Genomic DNA, 13,881 nt, shown 5'->3' on the forward strand with positions numbered 1-13,881 from the left:
GCCTCACCTACCTTCATCCCCGTTTAGAAATTCTTCTCGGTTCTCTGTATTGGTGTTAGATAATAAGTACCCTATCAAAGTAAGTATATTTATTGAATGTGATCAAAACCTCTAGGCGCATGCGTACCAGATGAGGACCAACAAAGGACCAAAATCCCGACGTATCCGCGGAGAAAATGAAAACCTTCCCTGACTCTCGAATGCGAATGCCTAGGCATACATCTGCGCCGCATGACTGGCTGTACTCGTGCGACTTTTCTTCTAGGGATATCTTGCGTTGATCTCTTTTCTATCGTAGTGACTTCTTGGCCACGCTGTAAGCCTTAGACTGCCCACCGGAGCTTCCGGCCATTGTAACTGGGTGTTGTGAAGTATTATAGCCAAGTATTTCGACTTTGCCAAGGCAAAGTATTTGTATCATAAATGATAGGTATGTCTTCTCAGGAGAAAATCACGTAAAGGCATAAAGCGCTTTTAAAATGCTGCTTTTGTCAAAAGCTATGATTTTCGGGACCGCCATGGTAGGCTCTCTTCCATCTTCAACTCGGCCTAAGTCTCGAGGTGCCATCGATAAAAGTTCTTTCTCTTTGACTAACCGACCTTCTTCTGTAAGCTTTTCTGTCCAGGCTGTTGGCACGTTATCCTCTGAAGCTTTCGTTCAGATCTTATGACCCATGACAAAGACATTGCTGATACGTAAACTATTCCTGGCTAGAGAGCCCAATATGTAGTTCAGTGCTGGTCAGATAAGGACATTTTCTTCGGCGACTCCGTATAAAAGTTTCACTTTAATTGTCAACTTCTTCTACGCCATCTGATTCTTAGTCCATTTCAACGATACCTGATCTTTCGATTGAACATCCCTCAAGAATCGGATTTTTTTCCTTCCGCTTGAAAGAGAATGGCCTGGGCCAAATAAAGTTCATATGGAGGAATTGAAGGTTGAATTTGGATTGACGGAGGAGATGATGTGGTAAGCGGGGTAATCTGACGAGTACAAGCATGTAATTCAAAGAGAGAAAAACGAGAATATAATTGACCTCAAGCCCTCCCGATGAAAATCTCTTGAACAGAAAATGAAAAAGAAGGATTGGAGCCAGCGTCGAGTGAAAAAGCTCAAGAGGGAGTTTCTGGGGCCTATTCTGGCCTAGCATTTAGCTTTTTGAACTCCGAATCTCGGCTAAGCAAACTAATGGGATCATCGTATTCGATAAGCTCCCCACTTTTGAGCAGGGCCACTCGATCATATCGATCAATAAAACGAAAGCTATGCATGACGGCAATGACTGTATGCGTGGCGAATTCTTCATCAATAATCCTTTGCATTATAGACTCTGTTTCCCAATCGACGCTATGACACAAAATTATTAGCGTGGTGATTTTATCCGAGATGAATGTCAGGGTTAATAGAGAAAAGAACGCACCTGCTGGTTGCCTCATCCAGGATTAGAATAGGACTTTGGACGTTCAACGCTCTAGCCAACGCCAGTAATTGTTTCTCACCAGCAGACCAATCAGACACCTCCATGGGCATATCAAGACCACCGCTAGCGTCTACTCTCTTCCATAATCCAACCTTTTTGATAGCAGATTCGATGCTTGCATCAGAGAGCCTTTCATGAAAATCCAGATTGAATCTCAAAGTTCCCGGAATAAAGAATGACTCCTGTGAAATAACGTTTAATCGTAAGCGAATATGGTTGGGTTCAATTGAATTGAGATTGTTTCCATCAATCAAGACATTACCATCTTGTATCTTCACCATTCGGAGGAGCGTCATGATCAGGGTCGTTTTGCCACTACCTGACGGGCCGCAAACTGCAACTTTAGTCCCTGGGTCGATGACCATGGACAAATCTTTTAGAATTGGGGGGCTGTTCGGACTGTCTTAAATGTGAATTCAAGATTTCCATTAAGAGAAGAGAATTTCTTGAAGAGGTTTGCCTAACTTACTGGTAGGAAGCTGAGACACCTTCCAAACAAATTTTGCCCTCGGATGGCCAATCGTCAACTGTAGGCAAATTCGATAACTGAATTCTTGCCTCCGATGGCGTGCTTTTCTGGAATTCCTGTATCCGAGAAACGGCTCCAATCGAAGTTTCCAGTTGGGTCCAAGACTGAATCGTGCGTACCAATGACTGATTTAATGTCAAGATCAGGTTCAGGGCTACACCCATGACACCGCCACTGAACCGGTCTTTGAAGGAAGTTGTTATAGCGAGTAAAATGACCGCCATAGCAGCTACCACTAAGTCCAGCACAAGGTTGAGCCATTGTTGTATACAAAGAAGTGTGTAGAAGGGCTTCTGCGAATTATTAAGTTGCTTCTGGCAATCTGCTCGGAACATGTTCTGCCATCCAAATGCTTTGATGGTAGCGACTCCGCTCAATGTATCTGTGAAGATAGTATATAAAGGTGCTTTTGCTTCGATTTCAAGTAGTCGCATTTGACGAGAGGTTCGGAGGTAGTACAATTGAATAAAAAAAAAAGCCAGGATAAGGACTGGCAAGAAAACTGCCATGTACTTTCCAACTACGCAAAGGATGACGAGATTCATTAAGGTCTGAAAGCCGTCTGATATGGAGTCAGCCACGATGCAATTCATCTAACGAAATAGGTGGTAGGCGAGAGAGAAATTCTTACTCGCTACTGTATTGACTACCCAGACAGGAAGTCGCATATCGATGAGATCAATGTCTTGGCTAAATCGATTTGTAATCGATCCACTATCAGTTAATTGAAAAAAGCTGAATGGCGCTTCGAGTGTAGCTCGCAATAGATCTGCATGTAGGCCAAATGCTGTTTCGTTAATTATGCTGATGAAAAGTAAACTTGGGTGACCTTTAGTAAATCGTAAAACAATGTTGTCTCATCACAAAGCTTACTAGCAACCGAGTACAAAGCAACTGGTATTCAAGATAGTGAAAGCTGAGTATATCCCAAGGTAGAAGCCAACCTTCGCATTTGGCGCTTTCGCGTTCGAATCGGACCACCATTCGATCCAGATAGCTAACCAACGAATAGTTTAGGCCTCAGGATCATATGGAAAGTAAATGATGCTCCTACTTACTAGAAAATTTGCTTAAGAAAGTCGAAACAGTGAAAGATGTGACAAAAGAAAAAGAGACAAGAATGCCAGCGCTACGGACATAGTATCTGTATACTTGCCAAGAGCCATCTCGTCGCGAAAAATCCGGTCTCTGGGTATCGGCGTTCTCTTGTATTTGGCCCGCTTCAGTCACCTTATCGCAAGTCTCGTCTGGTTCGTCGACTGTTTGACCTGCACCACCTTGCTTAGCCCCATCCTCCATTAGCGATCTGGCTACGATTTCAGAAGTGGCCATCATAATTTCATGAGCAGATCCCCTCTTGACAACTTTGCCATCATTCAGAACGATCGCCTCATCGGCAAACTGGAGCAATTTTCCTGTAAAACATTAGTTCATGCTAAAGTTATAAAGTAAAGGATGCACACTATTATGCGTAGCGAGGATCACAGTTCTCCCGCTTTCCCTGAAGTATCCGCCTCGAGCAAAGAGGGTTGAGGAGATGTGGTCGATGCATCTGGAGTCCAAGCCGCTAAAGGGGTCATCTAGAATAGTAAAGCGCAATCGCGAGTAGATCGCTCTCGCAAGAGCCTATGACAATCGAGAATCAGAATTTAACTTTACATTCCAAATGGGATCTGGAACTTACCACTCGTTGCTTTTGACCTCCACTTAAAGAGACCCCATTACTTCCAATCACGTACATGCTTCCACCAGGCATGGTCTCTAGGTCATTTCTCAAACCAGAAGCATATACACAAAATTCATACCACTCGGGATCAAGCGCGACCCCCCAATGATATTTTTTTGTATTGTATCGTTGACAAGCCAGGGAATCTGTTGACAGTAAGCAACACTTGATACTGGTACATTGCTTGTCCCGCTAACAACACTCTCGCCCAAAATGGCTGCGATGAGAGCAGACTTTCCAGAGCCCACTGGGCCAATGATAACCGTCAATCCTTCGCTTATATCCAATGTGAGGTTTTTGAGCACAGGCTCGCCACCAATAGACCATGAAATATTGGCGTTCTTGAATGATACCGCATCGACACTACGATTTGACTGGACTTGACCATTAATTAATTCCATGGCCATGCCCTTACTAGTCGCAACCAAATCATTGGTTACTTTTTGCGATATTTTATGTTTGTCAGTCCGGGTCGCCAAATATACCTCGATTCTCTCAAAACAGCCCTTGCATTCAAACAAAGCAGGGACTGCCTGGACGAATTCTAGCAATGGTGCTGTTAACAGCGATATAAGGGAAAGTGAGGTAAAGGCCTGAGAAGCTAAAAGCGATTGATCGTTTCGGACAACAGAAATGATAGCATAAACTGCGAATGTCGCGTATGGCGCAAAATCACTAGGAATATTGGCTCCAAAGAATAAGTTTCTTTCCTTTATGGGAATTTGAAATACTTACATAAAACAATCGTCCAGATAAGAAGCCTGCGAAAACGGGAAGAGGTTTTCAATTCTGCCTCTCGCAACCTTGTGACCAAACCAAACAGCGGTTCTTTCACACCTAGCATCTTCACGGCTTTCATGTTGCCGAGGAAAGCTGATGTCACTGCAAGCCTGATTTGGACTCGTTCAACCCAAGCTTTCTGTGCTGGCGCAGTTCGAGTTGACACTGGACCAGCTGCAGAAGCACAAACTGAGAGAAGGTCAATCCCAACCGTTGACAGTCATTCAAATATAACAAGAAAAATTAATGAACACTTACCCATACAGATACAAGCAGGCACAAGACATGCAAGAAATATTTGACGTTCCAGAAGAAATAGAGCGACGGCGACTTCAACGATTGAGGCCCAAGTTTCATGTAACGATTTGAGACTCTCCACGATACGTTCAACATCGGTTCCCATCAATGTCAGGGCGGCAGTGTCTTTTACATCCCGACTTTTTAGTTCGGTCGTGTGGGCATATATCATCGACATCAGCCCAGCTCGTGCCATCGTGATCAGCCGATAAGTGAGACGCCGGTAAATAGCCGTAGATATCTGATTCCCAGCTTAGCAGATAAAAAGAACTCTTGCTGTATGCACATACCGCCATCCCCAGATAGACCAGCAGATAGGCCCCAATCAAAGCTCCTCCATAATCTTTGCTTTTGGCTGTCGAGTCTGACCTACCAATTTCAAAGTAGTTTATGGTAGATGTAATTAGAAAAGGTTGACAGAACTTGAATGCACTAAGAGCAAGTCGTGGGATCACCGGAAAGAATACTGCTTGTGAGTACGCCCGAAAAACGGCTTTAATAAGTCGAGACTGCGGTTGAGAATTCAACCAAGCAATCTCAAGTTTCTGAAGCGCTGCATCACCTTGCAGATCTTGATCGAGCTCAGGAAGCTCGGCAATTGAGAGGACTTTCGAATATCCCAATCGAAAAGTCGGATTCAGCCAGAGAAATAGACCTCGACCCCAGAAGCCGACAAGTCTTTCCTGGGTCACCTGCTGATACGAAGCACGAAGATTATTGAACTTCGTTCTAGATTCTAGAAGAAAAACAAGAACAGTCAGGACGTATATACCAGTTAAACAACCTCTGCATAGGTTGATTGAAGTAATTAACCATAGTGAGCGGAGACGCGGTATGGTAACTAAAATCAAACTTAAAAGGTAGACGCCGAGGAGGGCCGAAGGCTCAACCGAGCGCTGGTCTTCAACAAAGGATAAAATCACCGCAGCGGCTGAAGCGATGATTTCTAGAGTATCTGCTGTTGTCCCAAGTGTCGTTTGTATTAAAGACGATTGATGACGAAATACTGCGTATATCACATGAAGTGCGAAGAGGACAGCCAGCAAAACCTTTCATGGGAAGACTCGCGGTCAGAAAAAACGTAAATAAACCTGTGACCAAACTTACAAGTTTGTATACCGCCACTTTCAGAGTTGAAGCTTTGACCGAGGCCTTGCGAAGGATCCCTAGACGGGCAGGAAGTAGCAACAGAAAAAGAGATGAGGGAAGAATAGCGAAAAATGCGTCCTCGAAAAGTAACGTAAAGTCGAAGTCCCGACAATCAGGGCTGACTCGGGGTCCGAATTGGTTATCAGTATTTATGCAGGATCTTTGACTGGCCATCATATTTTATTGAAAGAAAACAGTGAATGTATCATAGCAATAATTGAGCCCACGAAGTGGTTTTCAATTCAGGAGTTCGTTTCTCCGAAAATGAAACGTGCATCAGAAAAAGTTCATACCGACCCTAATGTGGTATTTGACAAACAGAAGTAAGCAAAGTACCTTTCATCCTATCAGAAATATTGTCCTCCAATCAGTCAATGGCGTTGCGTTATTTGAGGAAGAAATGACGTGTCCTCTGATTATCAGTGTCTAATCGGAAAGAAGAGTAATTACGTGCCAAGAAAAAGGGTTACATCCCCCCTAGCTGATTATGCAGGGTCAGCTGACTGGATGCGGCCGACACTTTGCCCTTCTCACCACCCATATTTTTCTTTCGACGCTTACTGTCATTGCAGCAAGTTAAATGCATATCCCCCCCAAAGCCCTGCTTCGACCCTGTAGCGTTCGAATATATCCACCCTATTTTTCATCCAATCCAGATCTATACTCAGAGGAGACCAGGGATGACCGAACTACATGAGATGATCTGCAGGAGAGGCTTTGTCTTCTTAAAATCCACCCCACATCATATCGATATCTCGACCATTCCCCAACACCATTCCTTGCTCCTAGTTTCGGCTCATTCACGGACATGATTGTTAAGTGGCGTCAAAGCTCTCCAGCCACATAGCACAAAATGGTCCATACTACAATGTAATTCGAATGAGCAACCCGAGCTGGGTGCTGTTCATCATATGTTTTGATCTGAAATTGCATTTTGAAATATCTGATCCATTGTCTCGGTGCGTAACTATTTAACATAACGATGTAGTACCCGTCTTAAACTTTCACTGCAATAAATCACCTGAGAAGGTAATCATTCTGAAATCAGACATGCAGTGCCAGGTAACTACAGCAACCACACACGCCAGGCTTCCAGCGATACCGCGACCGCATCTCCTCCCATCCAGCTTGAACTGTTTACTCCACACCCTTTTCTCAAACACGGACCTGCACGTCGTTCCTCCAAGACTTGTGATTGCCTAAATATTGTTTTTCAAGTCGGAAACCTTGATTGAGGTACAGGAAAATTCGAGAACAATGTCCCCTCTGGACACACATGTTGTTTCTCGGGGTTTACCCGTTATGAGGCTAAACCAGATTAGAATATCTCTTCGGGGTTGTGGCCAATCATTTCTTGAACAATTTATGGCTAGAGCTTCCATTGTAGAAGTTGATTTGATTACATACATTCTAGAAGTGAAAGTCTGATTGTCAGTAGGGGAAATTGTTTTCGAAACTTAGTGTCATTCAAACTCTATCAAAAGATAGAGCTATTGATAATTGCAGCGGGTGGTCCTCCTGCTGTCGAGGAGTGCTTGCCTGAAAGCACTTTTTATCGTATTCGTTCTCCCAGTACCATTGTTGAAACGCATCTAGTTTTGAGATGTGTTTGTTTGCTATCCTCCGTAGCAGGCTTATAAACCCGTGTTTGACAGCATGAACTGACACCATTGCTCTAACATTTCAACATCATTTCAGAACTCGCATGTCTATGAGGAGTAAATGACCCGCAAGTTAATCCATGACCTGCAAGCAGATCCTTAATCACCAAGCGGATTCGTGACCAATAAGCATATCTGTGACCCGCAAGCAAATCTGTGACCCGTAAGCCAATCTATGACCCGTAAGCAAATCCGTGACCCGTAAGCATATCTGTGACCCGCAAGCATATCTGTGACCCGCAAGCAAATCTGTGACCCGTAAGCCAATCTATGACCCGTAAGCAAATCCGTGACCCGTAAGCAGAACCTGTGACCTGTAAGCAGAAATTGCCAGCCGTTTGGTATTTATGAACCAACTTCAATATAGGTACCAAATTTCTATGAAATTGATTTTCGGAATAAGAGTTACCTTTGCAACATTATAACTTGTTGAATCCTTCTCTCATCAGAAAATCCATTCCTTATCAAAATGGCAACTACAATGCCTCATGGTTGGAAGTTGACTCGGGCAGAACAATCACGTGTACACCACCGAGCTGCAGAATTTCTCAATACTGTTCAATCGGAAATCGAGGACGTCTACACTTGTACGCCTTTGCAAGAAGCTCTGATAACACTCTCAACCGCGGGATCCACGGCTTACGTGAAGCGGATCATACTCTCTCTGCCGCCTGAAATCGACCTGACAAAGTTTCGTTCCGCAGTTGAGAGCGTGGTCGAATCATTAGCTATACTACGAACTCGTATAGTGCAATTTGCCGACTTAGGTTTCCTACAAGTTGTGTTGAAAGAAAAAATCCAATGGCCTTCAGAAAGCGGTACCCTCGCAGAATTTCTCGAAAAAAGCCAAAACGAGGTTTGGAAAATCGGAGATCCATTGTTACGATATTCAATGATTATGGATAGCCAAGAGAAAAGTCGCTGGTTTGTTTGGAGAATCCATCATGCCATATATGATGGCTGGTCATTTTCAATACTGGCCGACCGTGTTAGCAAGGCATACACAGGTGGCCAAACTGATTTAACAATTGGATACAAGGCTTTCGTACAGTATTTGTTGGACAACGAAAACGACAAACATGGAACATACTGGCGTTCATCGCTTGAAGGAAATCTGTGTACCCAATTTCCTTTGCTACCAAACCAGTCCTATATGCCACATGTGAACTCAAAAATTAAACAAGATTGTTGTCTGGTGAAGAAGGTCCAGGGTATTACGAGAACGACGATGCTGAATGCTGCATGGGCGATTACTATCCGTCAAATCCAACACGTCGAGGATGTCATATTTGGAACGATCCTGTCTGGAAGGAATGAGCCTATTCCTGGGATTAAAAGCTTGATTGGCCCTACCGTCACGACAGTTCCCGTGCGTGTGAAAATCAATGTTGATGACACCATACAAAATTATTTAGAAAAGGTGCAAAATGAGGGTGAAGAGAGAAAGGTGTTCAGCCACCTTGGTTTACATGCGATTTCTAAATTGAGTGGCGATGCTCGACGGGCTTGCAGTTTCCAGACACTTTTTGTGGTGCAGCTTGGGGAGGAAAGTCATGCAATTACCAATGATGTTGGGGTTTGGCAACGAGTCGAAGCTGATATTGGCCGCTCATCCTACGCATTGACTATCCAGTGCTTTCTCAACAAAGAAGAGACGAGGATTGCGGCTGCTTTCGACTCCGCGGTTCTGGAGCCTTGGATGGCACGTAGATTGATTCAGCAATTATGTTTTGTTGTGGAGCAACTGATGAAGCCAGACAGGTCTCGGCCAGTCTCAGACATCATAAAAAGTGTGTCAACAACAGATATTCAAGAGATCTGGAAGTGGAACGCGGAGGTGCCAGCCCCCACCGAGACGTGTATACATGGTATTATCTCGGACCATGCACGCCACTATCCTCTCGCCCCCGCTATTTGCGCATGGGACGGAGATTTGACTTATGCACAGTTAGACAGCCTATCCACCCAGCTTGCAGATCAGCTGGTCGAATTGGGTGTGAAACAGGAAGTTTTGGTTCCGCTGTGTTTTGAGAAATCCATGTGGGTGCCCGTGGCCATGCTTGGTGTCTTGAAAGCTGGTGGCGCCTTTGTTCCTCTTGATACCTCGCAAGCTGTCGACCGTGCCAAGGCCATACTTGACGAGATCAAACCTGTCGTCGCCGTCGTGTCCAAAGGGAATCAGCAGTTCATCCAACAGCTGGGATATCCCTCTCTGGTGCCGGAGGAGTCTGCGACGGCAGGCCAAAGCAACAGGCGTCATTTCATCCCAAGAACTACCCCTCCTCATTCGGCAGCATATGTCATCTTTACATCTGGCAGCACAGGAACACCTAAAGGTGTCATTATCGAGCACCAGGCTGCGAGCACAAGCTTGTTAGCCCATGGAGCTAAATTGGGCCTATGCAGGGCCTCAAGGTTTCTTCAATTTGCGTCTCATTCCTTCGATGCTAGCATTATGGAGATTTTTGCGACTCTCATATATGGTGGATGTGTCTGTGTGCCCTCAGAGGAATCCCGGCTCCCAGGATTGACAATGAACATCAACGATATGGAAGTCAACACTTTGTTTCTCACGCCATCTGTAGCTCGTCTCTTGCAGCCAGATAAACTTAGTTCACTCACAACCCTTGCAATAGGAGGAGAGGCCGTATCGTCTAGCGATATTGAGCGATGGAGAAAGTTGCCGAGGCTCCTTGACGGTTATGGGCCAACAGAATGCACAATTCTGAGTGTGATGCAGCTCCTGACAGCGAACATTCCACCATTTACAATTGGAAAGGCGGTTGGCTCGGTTGCCTGGGTGGTAGACCCTAACAACCATGAAAACCTCATGCCAGTCGGAGCAATTGGTGAGTTGCTGATTGAAGGCCATATTCTAGCCCGCGGGTATTTGAATGATCCATCCCGAACAGCCACATCGTTTATCAATGATCCACCATGGCTGCTGCAAGGAGCTAGTGGCTACCCCGGGCGTTGTGGGCGCCTGTACAAGACTGGGGACCTGGTCCAGTATGATCAAGAGGGTAGACTGGTCTACATTGGACGTAAAGATACACAGGTGAAGATCCGCGGTCAGCGGATTGAGCTGGGCGAGGTGGAATACCAGATCCATAAATTCTTGAATCGTTTCAATGATGCAGAAATAGACACAAATCACGGGAAAGCTTCAGCATCTGAGATTATCGTCGTTGCAGAAGTCGCCATACCTCGCGGCAGGCAAAGGCCCAGGCTGGTAGGCTTTCTCTGTCCTGGAACTAGTACCATCAGAGATTCCCATTCACGACATAGCTGCGCCTTAGTCGTGCAGACTTTGGTGGAAAATCTGAATGAGAAACTTGCAACGGTTTTGCCATTCTATATGATCCCTAGTGCCTACATCCCTTTAGAGGATGTCCCAGTGACGGCAAACGGAAAGACAGATCGCCGTCGGCTGCGTCACATTGCCGAGGAAACTTACTGGGAGCATTCCGTTCGCAATTCTCAGCAGGGTAGGATCGCCCCATCAAATTCAATTGAGGAGAAATTGCTTTTCATTTGGGCTGAAGTGCTTAATATTGACTCAACCTCCTTGTCCACCGACGATACTTTCACTCATCTTGGGGGGATTCGATAACTGCCATGCAGGTGGTTTCCAGATGTCGGGCCGTTGATATCTTTTTGACTGTGAGGGATATTCTTTACGCACAGACAATCCAAAAACTTGCGATGTTGAGTAAAGAATCTGTCAATTTTTACACACCTAGACAACCCATTGAGAGAACATCTTGGACGCTGTCACCGATACAGCAGATGTTTTTTGACTGTAATCCCGAGGGCCGCTGTCGTTTCAACCAAAGTTTTTTACTGAGACTTAAAGCAACACTACCCACTAGTACTATACAATCAGCTGTCAATGCTGTCGTTGTACGTCATCCAATGCTTCGGGCGCGATTTACGAAACATGATACTGGGAAATGGGAACAATTCGTCTGTGACGAAAGCGTGCATTCATTTGCATTCAGCGAACATAGATTACAGACGACTACTGAGATTGCCAGCATTACAGAATCCCGGCACCAGGAGTTAAACATATACAGTGGTCCTGTTTTTGCAGCGGATCTATTTGTCGTCGCTGGAAAAACGCAGTTTCTTTTCCTTGTTGCGCACCATCTCGTAATTGACTTGGTTTCATGGCGTACCCTATGGTATGATCTCGAACACGCCATCAAAACTGGAAACGCCCCATCACAACCAATAACCTCCTTCCAGGCGTGGTGTGAGTTACAGCAAGCCGAGGCTCAATCACTGTCACTGGATGAGGTTCTACCGTTCCCAATCACCGAGCCGAACTTTGAATATTGGGGTTTATCCGAGTCTGAGAATACACATGCCGGCAGCGTAGAGTACAACAGGCATATAGACACTGAAACTAGTTCTCTTCTTCTTGGCCAAAGCAACGCAGCTTTCAATACAGAAGTGACTGATATCCTCGTTGGCATTCTTACCTACTCTTTCTGCGAAGTCTTCCAGGATCGTCAGCCTCCCGCAGTCTTCCTTGAAGGTCACGGGCGAGAGCCTAACGATGATGCCGAAATTCTTATCTTGGATACGGTTGGATGGTTCACGACTGTTTATCCTATTCAGATCACAAAAGAGGCTGCTCATGTGATGGTTCATTCTGTTAAGATTGCCAAAGATATCCGACGTGCGTTTCCTGGAAAAGGCAGACCATATTTTGCCTACCGCTACCACAATGCTGCAGGTCGAAAGCAGCTCAACAGCCATAATGTGCCGGAACTTGCATTCAATTATACTGGCATATACCAGCAGCTTGAGGCTCGCAAGGGACTCTTCCAACTTGAAGACCAACACGGTGGTTCCGGAAGATCGCTCAGTACGTCTTCAGACACAAGACGCCTTGCCTTGATTGAGGTCTTGATCAGTGTGTCGGATGGATGCATTAATATTTCGATTGGAATTCATCAGAAAATGCGCCATCAAAATCTGTTGGGGGATTGGGTGGACCTATTTGTTCACAATTTGAAAATTGCTGCTATTGACCTTGCAAGCAGATCACCACAGGCCACTCCGAGTGATTATCCTTTATTGAAATTATCCAACAATCAGCTTGAGTATGTTCTTCGCAGAATCTCGAGTGAATCAAGTATTGGGAGAACAGAGATAGAGAATTTGTATCCATGTTCGCCTCTTCAGGAAGGCATTCTATTGAGCATTGAAAAAGAAGCAGCCTCCTACGCGAACTACTTCATCTGGACCTGTACCTTTCGAGGTGACGAGTTGGTTTCACCTGCCAAATTGCAAATAGCCTGGGAATGTGTTGCCAAGCGTCATTCGATTCTATCTACTGTTTTCGTGGATTTACCGGGCGAGGGGCGGTTTGTTCAGGTGTTGCTTCAAGATTACACACCGAGGACCTCAGTCGAACTGGAACCATCTCGACAACCAGCTGACGTTTTGCGCAAAAAGGTCAGACCAAACTATGCTCCTGGGGAGCCCAATCACAGATTCATCATCTGCCAAGGTAGCCATGGGGAAATTGCCTGCCGCCTGGATATCAACCACGCTTTGATAGATGCTGCATCTATCTCCATTTTGATGAATGACCTGGTTAAAGTATATCAGGGTGAAAGTCTTCCACCAAAGATTCCTTTCAGCCATTTTATCGAGAGTATAGCGTCAAAACGCAATTCGGCAAGCATTGATTTTTGGGCACGTTCATTGACCAATATCAAGCCATGCAAATTTCCGACAGCGGATCGTATCAAGAAGCTGCAGGTCCGTCCCGAGCGTGTTTACGGTCAAATAAACCTCCCGACCAGCGCACTTTCGGTCCTTCATTCCTTTTGTCAGAAACGCCGAATTACAAGATCTGTCTTCATCCAAGTTGCCTGGGCTCTGGTTTTATCTCAATTCACAGGGCTCAAGGATATTTGCTTTGGTTTCATGGTGTCAAGCCGCGATCTGCCAATGAAGGGAATCGAAAATATGGTCGGGCCTCTGGTCAACATTTTAATCAGCCGCATTGACCTGAATCAATCCCAAATGGATATATTTGAGACGACTTACAGGCAATCAGTAGAAACCCTACAGTATCAGCATGTTTCTGTGGCGGAAATCCAACATAGGTTAGGCTTTGGGGCTGAAGCTATGTTCAACACTGCCATGACAATACGTGAGACCCGTCAGACTGCTGGGAATCGGACCGAAGGCATCATATTTGCAGAGGTGGAAAGTCAAGACCCAGATGAAGTATGA

General features: G+C 45.2%; 3 protein-coding genes across 3 annotated transcripts; 2 read left to right on the plus strand and 1 right to left on the minus strand.

Annotated features, from left to right (window-relative positions):
• Window positions 1–1,381: 1,381 nt before the first annotated feature.
• N7462_008246 (multidrug resistance-associated protein) lies at window positions 1,382–6,142 on the minus strand (the record flags this gene model as incomplete). The annotated part of the gene is made up of 12 exons (XM_057079961.1): window positions 1,382–1,883; window positions 1,954–2,575; window positions 2,645–2,703; window positions 2,887–3,010; window positions 3,072–3,428; window positions 3,477–3,639; window positions 3,698–3,774; window positions 3,819–4,118; window positions 4,475–4,708; window positions 4,778–5,057; window positions 5,107–5,508; window positions 5,924–6,142. The coding sequence occupies 12 exons, from the start codon at window positions 6,140–6,142 to the stop codon at window positions 1,382–1,384; spliced, it is 3,339 nt and encodes a 1,112-aa protein (XP_056930289.1).
• Window positions 6,143–8,095: 1,953 nt separating this feature from the next.
• On the plus strand, window positions 8,096–11,239 carry N7462_008247 (uncharacterized protein; the record flags this gene model as incomplete). The annotated part of the gene is made up of 1 exon (XM_057079962.1): window positions 8,096–11,239. One exon carries the CDS (start codon window positions 8,096–8,098, stop codon window positions 11,237–11,239), a length of 3,144 nt encoding a protein of 1,047 aa, XP_056930290.1.
• A 302-nt stretch (window positions 11,240–11,541) lies between these two features.
• N7462_008248 (condensation domain-containing protein) lies at window positions 11,542–13,881 on the plus strand (the record flags this gene model as incomplete). The annotated part of the gene is made up of 1 exon (XM_057079963.1): window positions 11,542–13,881. The coding sequence occupies one exon, from the start codon at window positions 11,542–11,544 to the stop codon at window positions 13,879–13,881; it is 2,340 nt and encodes a 779-aa protein (XP_056930291.1).

This window comes from Penicillium macrosclerotiorum (genome assembly GCF_028827735.1).
Source record: "Penicillium macrosclerotiorum strain IBT 26536 chromosome Unknown utg000008l_segment0_segment0, whole genome shotgun sequence".
Taxonomy (NCBI): domain Eukaryota; kingdom Fungi; phylum Ascomycota; class Eurotiomycetes; order Eurotiales; family Aspergillaceae; genus Penicillium; species Penicillium macrosclerotiorum.